The sequence below is a fragment of the Lissotriton helveticus genome, chromosome 5_1 (genome assembly GCF_964261635.1).
Source record: "Lissotriton helveticus chromosome 5_1, aLisHel1.1, whole genome shotgun sequence".
In the NCBI taxonomy this organism is placed as follows: domain Eukaryota; kingdom Metazoa; phylum Chordata; class Amphibia; order Caudata; family Salamandridae; genus Lissotriton; species Lissotriton helveticus.
Genome location: NC_136065.1, coordinates 1,317,013,782 through 1,317,031,406, shown reverse-complemented (window position 1 = coordinate 1,317,031,406; position 17,625 = coordinate 1,317,013,782). Strand labels below are relative to the sequence as shown.

The window sequence follows — 17,625 nt, the reverse complement described above, 5'->3', positions numbered from 1 at the left end:
GAGCACTTCTCTTTGAGCCACCTTTCACTGACTGCTGTGGTACGATGAATCTTTTCAGTGTATCCAGTTAGTCATTTATTTATTTTCCTCCAAATATAAATTTTAAATTTTCTAACACCAGGCTGATCTCTACCTTGCAGCACTTCTGTTCACATCATTAATTGTCAGGTTGTGATTATCAGCGGCTGTGCTTCTAAAACCAAGTTGAATCCGCCTTAAGCATTAGTACTCTGTATAATGATAACTTTATCTTGTGTGGCAGCGCATTACCTTTAGATAGTGCCTGACCATCAGGTTTCCATTGTCTTGACTTACTTTACAGTGGCTGGACTTATATGCATGAAGCACTGATTTCGTATTTCAACAGCAAACCGTAGCAAAGATGAGCAGCCTGCTTAGACAACCGCAAACGCTCCAGGAGAGCATGGTAATTCTTTGGGTCACTTATCCCATCTTCCTTGCCATGTGTAGTGTCTTCCCCAGCCTGGGTACCAGCCAATGACTATGCCACACACGGAGCTTAGTATTACACGTCTTTATTCTGCTGGTGTAACTGTGAACTCAACATCCTAAAGCAAGCCTTCATTGTGAGCCTCATATGATCTCCCAATCTGATGTTCAACTGCAGGTGTGGGCATTGCACAAAAGGCAGAGAGGTTTGTTGAGCCCAGTTCTTCAGAAAAGGCCAGTTTCCTGAAAAACAAATGGCCCTGAAGCACTGGGAGTTTAGGGTGTGGGGGGGGGGGCGTTCAGACTTGTATTTATTAGACAGATGATGAGAATAGTTGCAAACAATCTAGGGATGCCACAATATTAAACCTCAAGCTCCAGTATGATCCTGCATTGATAATTAAAGTAGTTTATGTAAAAGGCTTTGACTTTTTTACTGAATGCTGTGGGTGTCTGTTTTGGCCAGCATACTTGTCTTAGAGGCATGCTGGCATTTATTACAGATTTTTCCAGGACTGTTCTGCTTGCAGTCAGTGGCAGTTGAAGCAGCAATGCAACAGAAGTGAGTTGGAGAGCAGCCTAAGAGCACTTTATTTCAGCAGATAATGAAGCTGGAAATCTTGAGATAAGACAAGACACACATGAGCACAGAGTCAGTTTCCCTGAGCCACATGGAGCAAAGACAAAGAGGGGATGAAAGGTTTAACTGTCATTCAGCATCAGCTAATGTCTTTGCAAAGGAATTGAAGATGCAGCGCCTGATCAATAAAGTACTGCAATGTTTTAAATTCATATGCTCATTCCTCTTCTCAGCTGCAGCCATAATCCACTCTTAAAGTATTGTACTGTATTGTTTCTTAATTGTGAGACCTTCCTAATACAGGTTTCGAACCTTTACTACAGGATCACAGTCATGCACTGTCTTTGTGACTTAAAAAATGGCAATCCCTTGGAAATCTTTTTTTTCGGGAAACATCCATTTCACCGACCTACCTTTACAACGCAACTATTACAACGCAACTGCCTTTACTTCGAATGCCATTACAATGCATGCAATTAGAACGCATGTCTCTACAACGCATGCCATCACAATGCATGCCATTGGTAAGTAATGGAGATTTTTTTAGTATTAGGGTGGGTATGGGTTTTGGGGTACATGGGAATAGTAGTTTTTACCCCTACACTATTCAACACTTTCCCAACTGTTGCACTCACTGGAATGGGAATAGTAATTTTTACCCCTACATTATCCAACACTTAGTCATTTTTACCCCTACACTATCCAACATTTACCCTACTGTTGCCCTAAAAGTACTATGCGTTATAATGGTATGTGTTGTAATGGTATGTGTTGTAATGGTAGTTTTAAAAAATGCGCTGTAATGGCATGTGTTGTAAAATCATGCAATGTAATGGTAGTTGCGATTTAAAGACTGCGTTGTAAAAGCATGCGTTGTAATTGCATGCATTGTAACATCATACATTCCTTTTTTCTCCGAAAACAATTTACAATTGGGGCTGAATTCCAGATTTGTACATGAAAAAAGCACATGCAAAACCTTTCAAGGACTACATGTAATAAATATTAACAGTACTCATGACAATTACCAAACTTTGGAAAAAGGAATCTTTGTAATTTAGCAACCCTTACTTGGAACCAACAAGGCAGGATGCAAAGAAGCTGAGGCTCTTTTCAGAAAGGGTGATGGTGGGTATCCAAAGTGAAGCACTGCCCTACCGTATACTTTGAAGTGCAACACTTCACATAGTTTTAAAGCTAGTCTCACACAAGACAGTACGTGAATATCACAGTAAATCCAAGGGAGTCTATTTTGATAATAATCAGTAGTCATTTCAAATAAATCAGATCATTTCACATGTTTTTATTGAAATGAGTGCCAAAACAGTGAGTCACATTAAAAGCGTTTCAGAAGTAAGGTAATTCTTCATAAGTGTTTGTTAAGAAACTCTGCACAAAAGCACATCGATTTGGGAACTCAGTGAATAGCAAATACTTTACAAAACATTCCAAAACATAATGAGACTTTACATAACACCAAACAACTGTGTGCCATGAATGAAACTATTTAGATACTGTGTGCAACATTGTGCTCCTTACCTTATGCTTTTCAATATTGTTGATTTTCTGACACCATGAACAGAAATCCAAACAAATCTTGACATTTTAGCAAGCTTAAAAATCTTTCAACTACTTTAACAAATAACAGTCAGACACAGGATTAAAACAATTGCTTATGAAGTGTACTTTTACATTTCTCAGAGGATCACCATAACTAGTTACTCTCTTATTTTCCTGTACTCCCCAATGGATCATTCAATATTTGCTGCTCTTGCAATATAACTTTTTTTACTCAAATTTTTGTACAAACACATTTGCTCTACAATTGTAAAGTGCTGTAAACCATGTTTCAAGAACACCATGGAACACAATAGAAGACACACAAAGTCAAATGCTTTCAGACACACAAGCATTCTAGGAGTTTGCTCGTGTGAGGCAGTGGTTGAAATCTGCCATTCCAGCATATTAATTATATACCACATTAAAAGAATTAATACAGGTGTATTAACCGTTTTTAAGAAACGTCTCGTATTGTATGATGTTAGATAATGTAACACTTCCCATCTAAAAGACACAAACATATATGTATATCAATATTATGAATATATTATAAAAAATCACAATATGGGGCAATGTAATATATAAGCAGAATAAAACAAACACTTCAGATAATAGACAAAACTCAAGTGGAAAAAACATTGAATGCTGTTAAGATAGAAAAAGAACTGCCCCTAATCTGCACAACACGAAACCAGGGTATGTAAAGAAAGAAGGGCTGATGCCAAGTGAAGCTGTGTGTTAAGGCAACAAGAGATAAAAGGACACTGTAAATCCCTGGAAGAAGAGTGGTAAAGTGCAGGTTGGTGACAAAGAACCTTAAGTAAGCCAAGCATCTGACCAGGGAGCCATATACGTGCAAATATGTGGTAAACTAGGTGTGTTTGCTAAATTTAAGAATAAGATGAGTATTAAGACTTTGTACCTTTTCTACACAATAAGTTAAATAGTACAGAAGGCTATCATTTTATGAAAAAAGGCAGAAAAACAGGTAACATTTTGCATAAACACTTTCAACAGAAGAAAACAGGTGCAGCTCAACTTATTGGTGTGTTTTTTAAAAGAGATTATGAGCAGAAGGGTATGCAGTTCCTAGTGAACACTGTAGGTTGACATGGTTATGGGTCACACACTTGAAGGCAGGAGGAAAATGTCCTCCTTTCGGAAAAGAGACCCTCACACACCCCCCAGCACTGGGGTGTCTTGCTTCATCATCGGGTCTGCTCCTAATCGGGCCGGCGCTGCAGTATCCGATCGGTGCCCTTGCGGGGCCTTTTGGTGGAGATCTTTTTTTCCTTTTGCCGTAAGGTGCCATGCGTGTGAGGGCCCTAGTGAGTGTAGATGTGGAGAGTGTAGAAGTGAAATTAAAACAGGAAGTAACGGTCCGCCCAGAACTATTTTAATGATTGTGGCCACTATCCTGATTAAAAACGTGAAAGTTAGTGCACCCCTGTTATAAGGTCACAGGATTGTGCGCATTGATGGTCAGCATGTTTCTTGCCACTAGTTCAATTAGAAGGCAATTCTTCAGGACTTAAAAAGAGCAGCTACCAGAGGGGCCGGCGGAGCAGGGGTACGTCTGCAGATGTGAGTGCGGATTTCCTAGACACTGAACTATTCAGTGGTGAGCCCTCCGGCCACCAATGAAACATCCCAATGACCCTGATTGGGTTGACTTCAATTGATCTACAGGTACTACTTTTTAGGGTGCTGTAAGGGTGGTCACTACATTTGTACCACCACCAAAAAGTGTGGATAGATCTCTTTTTTAGGTCCTGAAGAATTGCCTTCTAATTGAGCTAGTGGCAAGAAACAAGAAGCAATGGAACATATACAATACTTAAATTGATTTTGAAGTAGAGTTTTCAACTGAATAATCGGTCTGGTACTGTAGGCATAGGTACAAAACTTTATGATGAAGGAACATAATTGCAATGCAAGGGGAAATCATATAATTCTTAAAGGGAATAAGGCACAAGGCTGACCCCTATGCTACCCTAGATGATACTACCTTGAAAACAGAAATGCACAAAGACACTATTTGAGTACGGTGCATTAGAAAGGAAGCCAGGCTAAACAGGGTCTAGGTCTCTCAGTCCAATTATAACTAAAATATGCTGAGGGATTGCGTCAAAAGCGGCAGACAGTTCCAGTCCCTTATCTAGAATTATCCTGATGTCATTGGTTGCAGAAACCCTATTTCAGTGCTAATGGAGGAACAAAACACGATAGTGCTGAATCTACAAGTTGTTACATTCAATAAAGGTGGCAAGACGCCTCAGGGCAATTGTGCGCGATATAAATCCCATTAAAATTAAAATTCAAATATTTGCTCACAATTTTCTCAGTAAATTATGCTGAAAACTGCAATGAAGAAATCAGTGTATAATTAGCCATATTGCAAAGATCAGCAGTAGGCTTTGTCAGAAGCTTGAAATATTACAGAGGAGATCAAGAGAAGGTGCAAATCTTCTTCAAAAACATGAGATTATGCTCACTAGACTGGGGTCTAATGGTGAGCCTAAAGAGATGCTTGATAACTTGGCTAAGGTATTTGCTTCCAAGAGACGAAAGAACGATGATATCAAAATATGGGATTAAAACTCTGTCCCGGCAGTGATTAGCATTTGCACTGGATCTATTTAAGGACCAGAGCTAGAATGAAATCTGACCACAAGACTGCGAAAGTCAAAGATACAGGAACATTGTACAGTTTGTGTCAGACAGCGTTAGAAGCTGTAGTTTTTTCTATTTATGAAACAACCATGAATAAATGCAGTAGCTGATGGTAAAACATTAATATTTATGTTCACAACCTCCTGTAAAGCTAGGTTTCTTTGAAGAATCAGTGAGCACAGAAGTGTGTGGGAGAAGCTATATGAAAGGCGAAAAAGTCCAATTAGTATGTGGCTGTGGGATATCAAGAAGTATTGGGGACTTTGGAGCAGAAGTCTGAGACAGACTTACTACAGCCATTTCGTTAACAGGTGCTAAAGTCCATCTATCTTCACTCCTCTTCTGTTTCTCGCTTATTAGGAAAATTCTCCTTTCATCCCATTTCACCCCAGGTGTTTTTATGATAAGTTTCATTGTGTTTAGTGCAGACTCAATGCCAAAGAGAGCTCCAGTTGAGATTTACAGACATCTGACAAAAGACGGACTTCCAGGATCAGTACTAATGCCAGGATTCTGTACCAACATTACATCTCCAGCTGGAGACCCAGATATTAGTAATTTCGGTTCCTAAATTGTTTTCCACTGGCATCTCTCATTCAGGAGATATGGATGAGTTACGGAATGCTTCATACAAGGTTTTTGAAATAGGTGCTACAAAGACAAAGTCCATCACCACCCCCCTTTTGTACCGCTTTGGCCGCCATAAGTGTGGCAGGGTATGCTCAGACGTGAGTCCCTTGCTCACTTTGCCACTGGATTCAAGCAAGCCGGGCTGAAGACGGCTGGAATGCCAGAAACCGGTCCTCGGAAGCTTGTTTCCGGTCCAGAGAAGGCATGGCTTGGCAGTTCGGGCTGGACTGTTCCCATGAGGCACAGGATCAGACTGATTTGCATATAGCTATGTCTGAACTGGGGTGGCAGAGTGGGCTAAAGAACGGTGATGGATCAAACCCAGATCTTGTGACTGGGTGAGAGTGTTTGATTGGTTCAGATGCTCCGTCCATCACCACCCCCCTTTTGTACCGCTTTGGCTGTCATAAGTGTGGCAGGGTATGCTCAGATGTGAGTCCCTTGCTCACTTTGCCACTGGATTCAAGCAAGCCGGGCTGAAGACGGCTGGACTGCCAGAAACCGGTCCTCGGAAGCTTGTTTCCGGTCCAGGGATGGCATGGCTTGGCAGTTCCCATTAGGCACAGGGTCAGACTGATTTGCATATAGCCATGTCTGAACTGGGGTGGCAGAGTGGGCTAAAGAACGGTGATGGATCAAACCCAGATCTTTTGACTGGGTGTGAGTGTTTGATTGGTTCAGATGCTCCGTCCATCACCACCCCCCTTTTGTACCGCTACAAAGACAGCTTCACTTAGTAATGACATCAAATATAAAGTAGATGGGGCATAATCCTCTACAAAAAAGCATTGCAAACGGTGCCTCACACTTTTTTCTTGAGTACTATTCCCTCGTTTTTGAGCAACTGAGAGGCAACATTGCTGCATGATAATGCTAGAACACCAATGTAATATTTCTGAGCACATGTCAAGAAAAAGTGACATCTTCATTATTCAAATGAATTGTCTCCTTTTTGTGTCTTTCAGAGAGATTGAGATTATCCATTGTATACAAGGCGGCACTGCATGGGAACACAGTTACCACATAACCAAATGGCATGGCACGGCTACATGGAAATGATCTGGCCTCAAAGTTGTCATTGCATGGCTGGCTTAACCAATGGACAGAAACAGATTTTCTTATCCTAGGCTTTAGCTGGTTTGTGGGCTGGCACACAGGGCCATTATCAATATCAGATCTACTTGTGGCATAACAATGGCTATTTTATCAATCTCAATATTCTAGTAGTGCACTGCAAGTGAAAGTTTCAAGTGACTGCTGCACGTCTGATACTCTCCATTTACAGTACTGCAAGTATCATTTTTCCCTATTTGTTTTGTGTTGGGAGTACGGTCCTGAGCACAAAGCAAAGAGCTAGTGTGCCACTTTTCACTATATAAATATGCATATATTTCTACATAGTGAAAAAACAACCAAAGATGTATTAAATAATTCTGCTGCTTATTACAGGTCCCCCCATATTGTGTGCCTCATTTGTACCCCAATGCTGATGGTTTGTGACTCTAAAAGTGCTTTGGAGCCTGCTAACTAGGCCCCAGTGCTCTCTCTCTATAAAGTATGTATGTGAATAGTGCATTTGGCAAAAAACAAATAAGTAGTGCATAAATATTACTAACAACATTATCATGATTATTATCAACAATATAGACCTTAAAATATAAATATCTTTTTACAGGAAAATAAAACAGATGGAATGTATGCTTCTTCCCCAAACTGTCATAAGATTTATGCAGAATGGAAAATGTATTGTAATGTAGCCAGTGCAATTCATAACATGCGCAACCCAAGAGACTAAGCCATAGATTAAAACCTTTTGTGGGTGACCTTAATTGTCTCAGTGCAGATTTAAGACATTACAACAACTCTGTAACATGTACCCCTCTATCATAGAAGAAATCTAAAGTGGTGTGAGCTCAGGTCCCTATGTCTAAAAACTGTATTCCTTCACGTTAAAGATGATTATGCTCATTAGTAAAGTATTCTATTGTACGCTTGAGTAGGGCTATGTCAAGGTTGCAACAGTGATCCAAAAATGTTAAGATTATAAACATCTAGTTCTCTAATGTAAAATATTATTCAAGCCTAAAGAGAACCATGCTTCGATCATTGACAGTGTTGCTGCCACAGAATTGCTCTGAGGTTCTTGCGCATATAGAAAATATTCTTTTCATCTGGAGCACAGCGTTGGGGTAACTCGCAGCCTTCTTGTGCCTGCCTTGCTATGGTGCATTTGTCTTGAGCACAGAACAAGCTGTCCAGTTACTTGCTCTTTGTTTCCCTGAGAGCTGGATTTTAATATCCAGATTGTCTCTGCTGTTCAGGTTCTTGAGATGTAGGCTGTGGTGGTAAGTGAGACGGAGAAGCTGTGAAGAAAAGAAAAAGATGTAAGCCTTGAGCAGACAAGACATTTTTTTACAAAAAAGACAAGACATGTTAAAAGGCTGTTTACCATAATGGGGGTTGGCTAAAAGATTAGCTGCAGTATGAAACAGGTGGATCTGTGTCCCTCATCATTTCAGAAGGTGGGTTGGAAATTAAGTAATGCCATGTTGTATTTTCTCTCCAGTAGAACTTCCTCACTCTCACTCAAGCACACCATTCCTAGATCATCTATCCAGTGTAGGAAGACAGCTGACGTTTCAACAAATGTGAATGACTTTCACACATTCAATCAGATTCACCAGATTGTAGCAGACAATTCTGACTGATCACAGGAAGACTTTTAAAATTGAGTGGAGCTCCAGTGTGTGTACCAGTTTGATTTGACCTGCTGTATTCAGAATACTCTAAAAGATGAGAAGGTAGACAATGTGATTAGATGAAACTGGCTTTGAAGCACCCCCAGAGTGGCAGAATACTGTGCCATTTGCACACAGTCAACCTGCCCTACTAGCGAAATGTGCATGCCAGGGTTTTTTACATCAAACTAGTGCTATTTTGTGTCATATTTTGAAACACATATCACTATCAATATAACTTTTAGGATACTAGAGAAAACTGGTGAACAACTATAGTACAGGCTTTGATTACTAGTCGTGTGGAATATGGCAATGCCCGCTTTGTGGGTGTGGTGGAATACGTTTTTACAAGATTACAGATATTTCAAAATGCTGCAGCCTGGCGAATCTGCAACATGGACAGATTTGGTTCTGCCTCAGAATGTCTGATATATCCATACTGACTACCAATGCAGAAAAGAGCTGGTTTTAAACTTCTTTGCCCTGCTTGTAAGGCCGTGTACAACACCGGATCTGAAATTCTACAGACCGAAGTCAACGTGAATCCCTTAATCTAGCCTTAGCCAAGCCATGCATATCAGGAAAGCCATAACTGGTGGACATTTATTTTCGCATTTGGCAGCAGTCCAGTGGAATTCCTTACCTCTGGCTCTCCACCTTACTTTCAATGATTTTCAATTTAGAAATAAAATAAAAACCTGGCTGTTTTGGTATAAGATCACTCTGGTTTATGCTACTGTCTTTTGCAGGAATTCCTACAGGTGGAATGTTGGGGAGCATTAAACGCCATGATAAGCCCTAGGGGATGGGTATCACGCTCTATAAATACACAAAAATAAAAATAAAACCATAAATTAAATACGATAACATTGGCCTTTGCAGTTGGTCACTCAGTTCAAATAAAGTGATAGATATTGTTTTTTTACGAGTGAGTGTACCATATCATAGACTTTATAAATATTAACTTTCTCTTGTATAAAATGCACTCCATCTCTATGCAGGGGTGTAGCCTCAATTTCTAAACCTTTCAGCTAGAAAACATGAGCACTAATGTGAATATGAGTGTAGCGTCGTCCTGCCTGGGTTCCTGTTTGGTACAGGACAGGCGACAGGAAGAGGAAGTGAGGACACAGGAAAGGTTTAGTCTGTAAGCCAGTGTGAGGCTGGCAGGGAATAAAGCAAGACGTACAATCCTTACCCTTGTGTCGGTGTATCCTTGCAATGGGCGCCAGCGCTGCGACAATGGTGACGAGGGTGGGATGTTTGTAAAGCCCACAAGCAGCATTGCCCAGCCACCCAACGTGGCCGACCACCGAACCCTGCAGCGGAGAAAAAAACCGCCGAAGCCAAGAAGCACACCCGACTGCTGCCGGCGAGAAGCGTTCGCCGCTACTGCCCAGGGAAGAGAGGCGCGAAAGAACCAGAGCGCGGGTGCTCGAACGGCACCCCAAGCACCCCAACTGCTGCACCAGGAGGTAGACGCGTATGCCAGAGCGCGACCCCCCACGTGCCAGAAGGAGCAGCCGAGTGTGCAGCGCCGGAGAACAGCACCCGATCCCAGGCGCGAGCGAGGAGAGAAGAGCCAGGACAGGACACAGCGCGAGGAGCGAGGGTGAGTCCAAACCCTGCCGCTTCCTTCACGCGCGCTGTCTACCTAGCCCTAGAGACAGAGACACGAGGCATACTGTCCCGCGCGGCGGCCATTTTGAAGTCAGGCGCCCGCCCTCAAACAAATCTGCACTCTCTCCATGGCGGCCATCTTAAAGTCAGGCGCCACTCGCTAATAAGGACATTGCCAATACAAAGAGGCACCCAAGATACGCTAATGCTCAAGGAGCCAAATAATAACAAACAAACACTGTGTACAGCCAATAATACACCAATAAACACTGGATAACGCTTTATACAGCCACTCAGAGCCAGCTAAGTGCAGATGTCCAATCCGGGCCCTGATAGCTCCTCAGGCACTGCCACCACAGCGTCAAGCACATCAGGCACAGTGAGTTCAGGAAGCCCAGCTCCTAGCACAGGAAGCCCAGCTCCCGCCCCACAGGAGGCCCAGCTCCTCAAGCCACCGTACCCGCAATGGCGAACAACCCGGTTGGAGCCTCATTCATGCGCCAACCTCAGCCTTTACCACTGACGCCGGGCAACAGCATGGGCCCATCGTGGAAAACATGGAGTGAAGACTTCGAGGACTACATGGTCGGGTCCCTAGTACAAGACAACAAGCAAAAACTGGTGGCCTTGAGAAATCTGATTGGTCCAGACATTGCACAGATCATCAAAGAACTACCCAACGCTGCAACAGCTACCTATGATGAAACCAAAGCCGCACTTGACAGACGCTTTCTCCACAAACGCAATGTAGATTATGAGCGCCACACGTTCAATCTTGCCACGCAGGAGAAAGATGAATGCATGAGTGACTTCATCATGCGCATACGCAGACTCGCACGATACTGCGACTTCGACAACTTCAAAACAGAAGACGCCCTGAGACTCCGTATCATTGACGGCTGCTCATCTGAAACCTTGCGCCGGAGACTTCTAAAAAAACCATACACCCTAGACGAAATTGAGGAGCTGACGAGAATCAATGACCAGGCGGAGGACTACGCGAAGCGGATGGGGACACAGAAATCATCGGATCACAAAGACCACGCTCTGCGCATTCAGGCACACAGGTCCTCCAAGAATCCCAAGTCCACCTCTAAATCCCACAGGTCTCAACCCTCACGTCGAAGCTCGCGACACACGAGGTCCGCAAAAGCCACGCCCACCTGCTATAGATGCGGGCAGGACTACCCACACTCAGGACAATGCCTAGCAATCGGGCAACGATGCCACCGCTGTGGAAGGGACAATCACTTTGAGATTGCATGTCAATCCAAGCAACCAAGTCACAGATCATCGACCAAAGGGCGTGAGTCACGCCATCACGCCCGAGCCGTAAAAGAGAGGGGCAGCAGGTCCTCCAGCTCGTCCAACTCCAGCATTCAGTCAGCCTACTCGCATCAGTCAAGAGGTCGCTCCGGAAGTAGCCATCGCACCAGGCGTCATGTGACGGACTCCTATCGGTCACGCAGAGACACCTCCAGTGAGTCACCATCGCACACCCCCACATCACAAGATAGTGATGAATACATATGCATGGTAACAACCCCGGATCGTGATGAGTACATATGCATGGTCGCTGACCCAGATCGACTGAAGCGGTATCCAAAACTCGACATCCTGATAGGCGACCACCCAGCTAAATTTGTTCTGGATTCTGGAGCATCCTTGAACTATATCTGTGCTTTAGAACATCAAAATATGAAACACAAGCCCAAACTGGAACCAGCTGCTGTCCGCGTGTTCACGTGGATGTCACGCAAGCCACTGCCTTGTTTAGGCCGTTTCCGCGCCACTCTCACGTTCAAGGACCGGACAATTGATGCCTACATCCATGTAGTGGAAGGACCAGATCTGGCAGACTGTCTCCTCAGTCTCCCCACAGCAGAAAGACTCAAACTTGTGGAACTCCTCTACATGACAGAGGACACTCCTGACATTGTTGCGAAGTTTCCCAACTTATTCAAAGGACTCGGGAAGCTCAACCACTTCAAAGTAAAACTTCACATCAATGAAAATGTGACACCCGTTGCCCAGCATCACAGGAAGGTGCCATTCCATCTACAAAAAGCCGTTGATGACGAGCTCCAAGATCTCCTTCGAACAGACATCATAGAACGCACGACGGGTCCCACCCCGTGGGTATCGCCAGTTGTGGTAGTTCCGAAAAGAGGGCAAGACAACAAGGTCAGGCTATGTGTTGACATGCGCGCGCCCAACACCGCCATCGAGCGGGAACGTCATCCTGGGCCGCATATCAGTGACATGATAACCAAACTAAATGGCGCCACAGTATTCTCCAAGCTTGACCTTAATAAAGGTTACCACCAGCTGGAGCTCCACGACAAGTCGAGATATATCACGACTTTTACCACGCACCAAGGCCTATTCCGCTACAAACGCCTGAACTTTGGCATATCCTCGGCCGCCGAGATCTTCCAGGAGGCCATCAGGCGAGTCATCCAAGGCATCCCAAATGCCTTCAATTACAGTGATGATCTGCTGGTATTTGGGAAGGACCGAACAGAACACGACACAGCCCTGGACAGGGTCTGTCATGCACTGATGACGGCAAACCTAACACTCAATGCCAGCAAGTGTGAATTCCACAAAGACACCTTAAAATTTTATGGACACATCTTCTCGAAGGAGGGCATGAGACCGGACCCTGAGAAGGTAGCAGCCCTGGCCGACACTCAGAAACCCCGAGATGTCACAGACCTACGTTCCTTCCTCGGCATGGCAAGCTATTGTGCGAGGTACATCCGCGATTACGCCACGATCAGCTACCCGCTGCGTGAACTTACTCGCCAAGGACAGCCATTCGACTGGACGGAAGCGTGCCAACATGCGTTCTCCGTCATCAAACATGCCGTGGGGTCGGCCATCAACTTGGCGTACTTTGACACGAAAAAGAAAACTGAACTCACGGTAGACGCCAGTCCAGTGGGCCTGGGTGCCATTCTGGCCCAATACCGCGAAGACTCCGACCAGCGACACATCATTGCTTATGCAAGCCGCAGTCTAACGGATACGGAAAAAGCGTACTCCCAGCCGGAGAAGGAAAGCCTAGCTGTGGTGTGGGCGTGCGAACACTTTCACCTTTTTGTTTATGGCAAACATTTTACGATCATTACAGATCATCAGGCGCTCATCACAATTTTTGGTAACCCCAATGCGAAAATGCCACCACGCATTGAGCTGTGGGGCTTGCGCCTCCAAGACTACGTCTTCTCCATCATCCACAAACCTGGGAAAGCTGAAAACCCAGCTGATTTCATGTCACGACACCCGCTGGCAGGTGCCCGTTCCGCACTTTCGGTGGCTGACGAATACCTCCATTTCGTTGTCGACGCTGCGTGTCCTCCCACGGTTCCTGTCGAGGCCATCCAGGAGGCTTCCGCACTTGACCCCCTCGTCCAAGCAGTGATGACCCGCATTCGCTCCAACTCCTGGAGGGACGTGAAGCAGTCCTCCTCTGAATCAGCTCAACTTCGACAAGATCTAGCTGCATTCCAACGAGTGCGTGAGGAACTCTCCATCAGTGACAATGGTCTCCTTTTAAGAGGGGGGAGAATTGTGATTCCACTCAACCTGCGCCAAGGGGTCATCAACCTGGCACATGAAGGACACAGAGGCATCAATGCAACCAAGAAAGCTCTGAGAGAACAAGTCTGGTTCCCCACCCTTGATTATATGGTCGAGACAACTCTGAAAGACTGTGTCACATGCCAAGTAGTCAGCCGGGAGGAACCACCAGCACCGTTGCAAATGTCAGAACTGCCGGACGGAGTATGGCAACAGATTGCGGTCGACTTCTTCGGCCCACTACAATCAGGACAGTATATCATTGTTGCCATGGACGAATACTCCCGCTTTCCATTCGCACAACTGATATCATCGACCCGAGCAACGACAGTGATCCCGGTGCTTGATGAGATATTTGCAGCCTGGGGCATCCCACTGCGAGTAAAGACAGACAATGGACCTCCCTTCAACGGTCATGAATTCACAAACTTTGCAACCCATCTCAACTTCAAACATCAGAAAATCACTCCGCTGTGGCCACAGGCAAATGGCATGGTGGAGCGATTTATGGGGACACTAAAGAGGGCAATCCAACAAGCAGAACTGACTCACCGAGATATCCAGCAGACATTAAATGAGGTACTCCGAGCATATCGGAATACGCCGCACAATACCACTGATCAGTGCCCAGCAACTGTAATGCTAGGAAGGACACCTAGGACAAGACTGCCCATGCTAAATGAAAATCTTCAACAACGGAAAGTCACGGTTGATCACAACACCCTCGTGGAAATCGATCACACCAAGAAGCATAGAATGAAGACATATGCTGATCAACGCAGACATGCCAAAGACTCCAACATACACGAAGGAGACTGGGTGATAGTGCGAAGTGATCGGCGATCCAAAGCAGACAGTCGATACCTCGACACTCCCATGCAAGTCACCAAGAGGAAAGGAACTATGGTCACAGCCAAAGCTGACCACAAGCAAATGACAAGAAACATCTCACACTTCAGAAAGTGCAACCAGCGCGGCCGCCACGAGACCGTGTCAAACCTACCCTCAAGTGACTCTTCCAATCAGAGTGACAACAGTGACCCAAGTCACCACAGCCCCACGCGAATGGTGAAAATCACAAATCACCACAGTCCAGCGCCAAGACACAGAGAACGGCCGCAACGTCTGATAAGGAAACCTCGACGTCTGGTTAAAGAGATATAGAGGAGGTGAGACTTTGCAAAACAGGGGAGATGTAGCGTCGTCCTGCCTGACTTCCTGTTTGGTACAGGACAGGCGACAGGAAGAGGAAGTGAGGACACAGGAAAGGTTTAGTCTGTAAGCCAGTGTGAGGCTGGCAGGGAATAAAGCAAGACGTACAATCCTTACCCTTGTGTCGGTGTATCCTTGCAATGGGCGCCAGCCCTGCGACAATGAGCAGGGGTCCAAATATACTGTGCTTTTTGCTCCAGCTATATATATGTAAAATGTACTATACATTTGACTAATATAACACAATAATGTGTTTTGCACATATAAGTAAACAGTGGTACAGTACGCTTATTCCAACTACATGCTTCCAGCCTCCTCCCCATCACAGTCTGATTTATGGAATCGAACCTGAACTGGAACCTAAACAGAATATCTAATGCACCGCAAGTATGAGATGCCCCTTGCTGCATTTGTGCTCTGTAAATTGCACTGCTGCTTTTTGAGGCAGCTGTACTACAGGAAATATCTGGTGTAGGTGTTGAAGGCAAGTAAAAATGTCTGAGCATTGCAACAAACATATTTCGGTTTCAAGTTAGTGTCTAGTTCACTGTCCAGACTTGGGTATATTTATTTAATAAATAAAGGAACTAATTATAGCTTTGGAAAATTCCTTGAAGGCACATCCCACAAGAAGCAATGCTTCCTAGCTTAGACTGCCTCTGACCAAGAACTCTAGCTGAATTCTAATGGAATCCTTGCTAATCGAGAAAACACTTTTATTACAGTGTTAATCACTCAGTTAGGTGTACCCCGTATATGTGGCGTTAACCATACACCCAGACGCCATAAAAAAGAAAAACTGTGCTCAATTCCAAGATACCACACATCTTCCTTCTCACTAAAAGACATACAATTCTTATTCTATTCACATCTACACTAACCTATACATACAGCTTTATTGCCCAGTAACAAAATCAGATCCTTACATTCATCAAGTGATACCAATTCCCATCAATCGCACAACCACTTCAGATGCCTAACCCAAATACAAGGTCAACTCCAACTAGGTGTGCTCAACATGAAGGACAAACATCGACACATGGACCTCACATCTCTTCTTAAAACTACCTGAGAGAGCACAAATCCGAAAAATGTAGAAGTGCACCATATTTACAAGCACGTTATATTAGTTTAGTATAGAACATACAAGAGTGTCAAACTTATAGAGTGAAAATATATACAGGAGTGTTTAATTAGAATAAGGATGCATATATCAGTGGGAAAAACGAATGTAGAGATTTGTAGAAGTGTTAGAATGATGTTGGAGTCTCACGTTATGTGGCTAGGTGAAAAAGAAATGTAACTCTGCAAACCATGGAAATGTGTAGGCCACATGGCATTTCACAAGAAACGAAAGATGCTGCTACACTTTTAAGTAACTTGGATTCTAATGTCATTTTACTGCAAAGTATTATTAATCAATGAATTGAAATAATGTTTTGAATAGATGTGTTACATTATAGTAATGTGTGTTAGTTAGAATACTGTTTAAACAAAGAAATTAAATGTGCATAGTGCAGAGGCCCGTTTCATGTAATTTTAGCAGGCCTGAATAGATAAAGTTGCTTCTTTGATCTGCATGTGCTCGTTAAGGAGAGGTCGCACAGAGCACGAATGTAAAGCCTGTTCAAATGTTTTACGACCCTAAGATATGGTGGAGGCCGGAATTTGGGGCCTACAGAGAAAAAGTGTCTTTTGCAGGTGCGAGGGGGTTTAATCAGGAAAGTGATGAATAGACTTTTGTTCAGAGACGCCTGGCACCGGCCTGTAGGAGTCTTTAGGAATTTATAGGGGGTACCGTCTTGCCGGAGAGAAGCCTGGGAAGCAAGGTCAACTTTAACGAAGGGTCCCGAGGAGTACCAGCATGGAAGTTGCCGCCAGAAACTACACCACGTGAGAGGCGTTTCCAGGGGCGTTCTTATTGGAAATGTGATTTTGTATTAGGGACAGCACCCCGGGGTGGAGTTAGAGCAGATGATCTGAGGAACCTAAGAGAGCGGATGGGTAGGCAGATAGGGAACTGCAAGACTTCGACTTTGAGACAAAGACTAAGGGAAGTGTGTGATCTTCTTTGGAAGTCACCACGGCTGACACCTTTTTAGGTAAAGATCTTGTTAAGTAGGGATGTCACTTAGTCTAGTGTAGGGAAAGCCTAACCTGTATTTTCCTTTCTGTAAATGACTCTCAAGTTGCAACTCGTAGTTATTCTCGCAACTTTAATGACCTTTGAGCTGGTTTTGGTAATTCTATTCTGCCGACTACGAGCATTTAGAGATTTTATGTTTATCTTGACACCTGTATATCTTCTGAACCTCATTCTGAGGTGCTTGTATCTCCAGATAGCTTTGGTTTTATAATAAACTTTTTAACCTTTTTCCAGTGGTAAGTGGTTCTTTAGAGTGGTGTAAGTTCTTTCTTGATTAACCTAGTAGTGGATTGCCTTTTACTCAATGACAGGTACCAACGATTTAGTCGACCTGAATTGGGATCTGGATTAACGACAATAGGCCAGAAATCCCGCGTTAGCAGTTGGTAGCAGAGTGAGGATGGTTATCTTCTTGAGGAAGGTAATCTAGT

General features: G+C 44.1%; 1 protein-coding gene across 1 annotated transcript in view; it reads right to left on the bottom strand.

Moving 5' to 3' along the window:
• Window positions 1-2,313: 2,313 nt before the first annotated feature.
• SHISA4 (shisa family member 4) overlaps window positions 2,314-17,625 on the bottom strand; it is a 531,710-nt gene continuing 516,398 nt past the window's right edge. Inside the window, exon 5 of the mRNA XM_078644153.1 lies at window positions 2,314-8,256. Coding sequence (XP_078500279.1) covers window positions 8,186-8,256 — 71 coding nt within the window. The 3' untranslated portion in view covers window positions 2,314-8,185. The remainder of the gene's footprint in view (window positions 8,257-17,625) is intronic.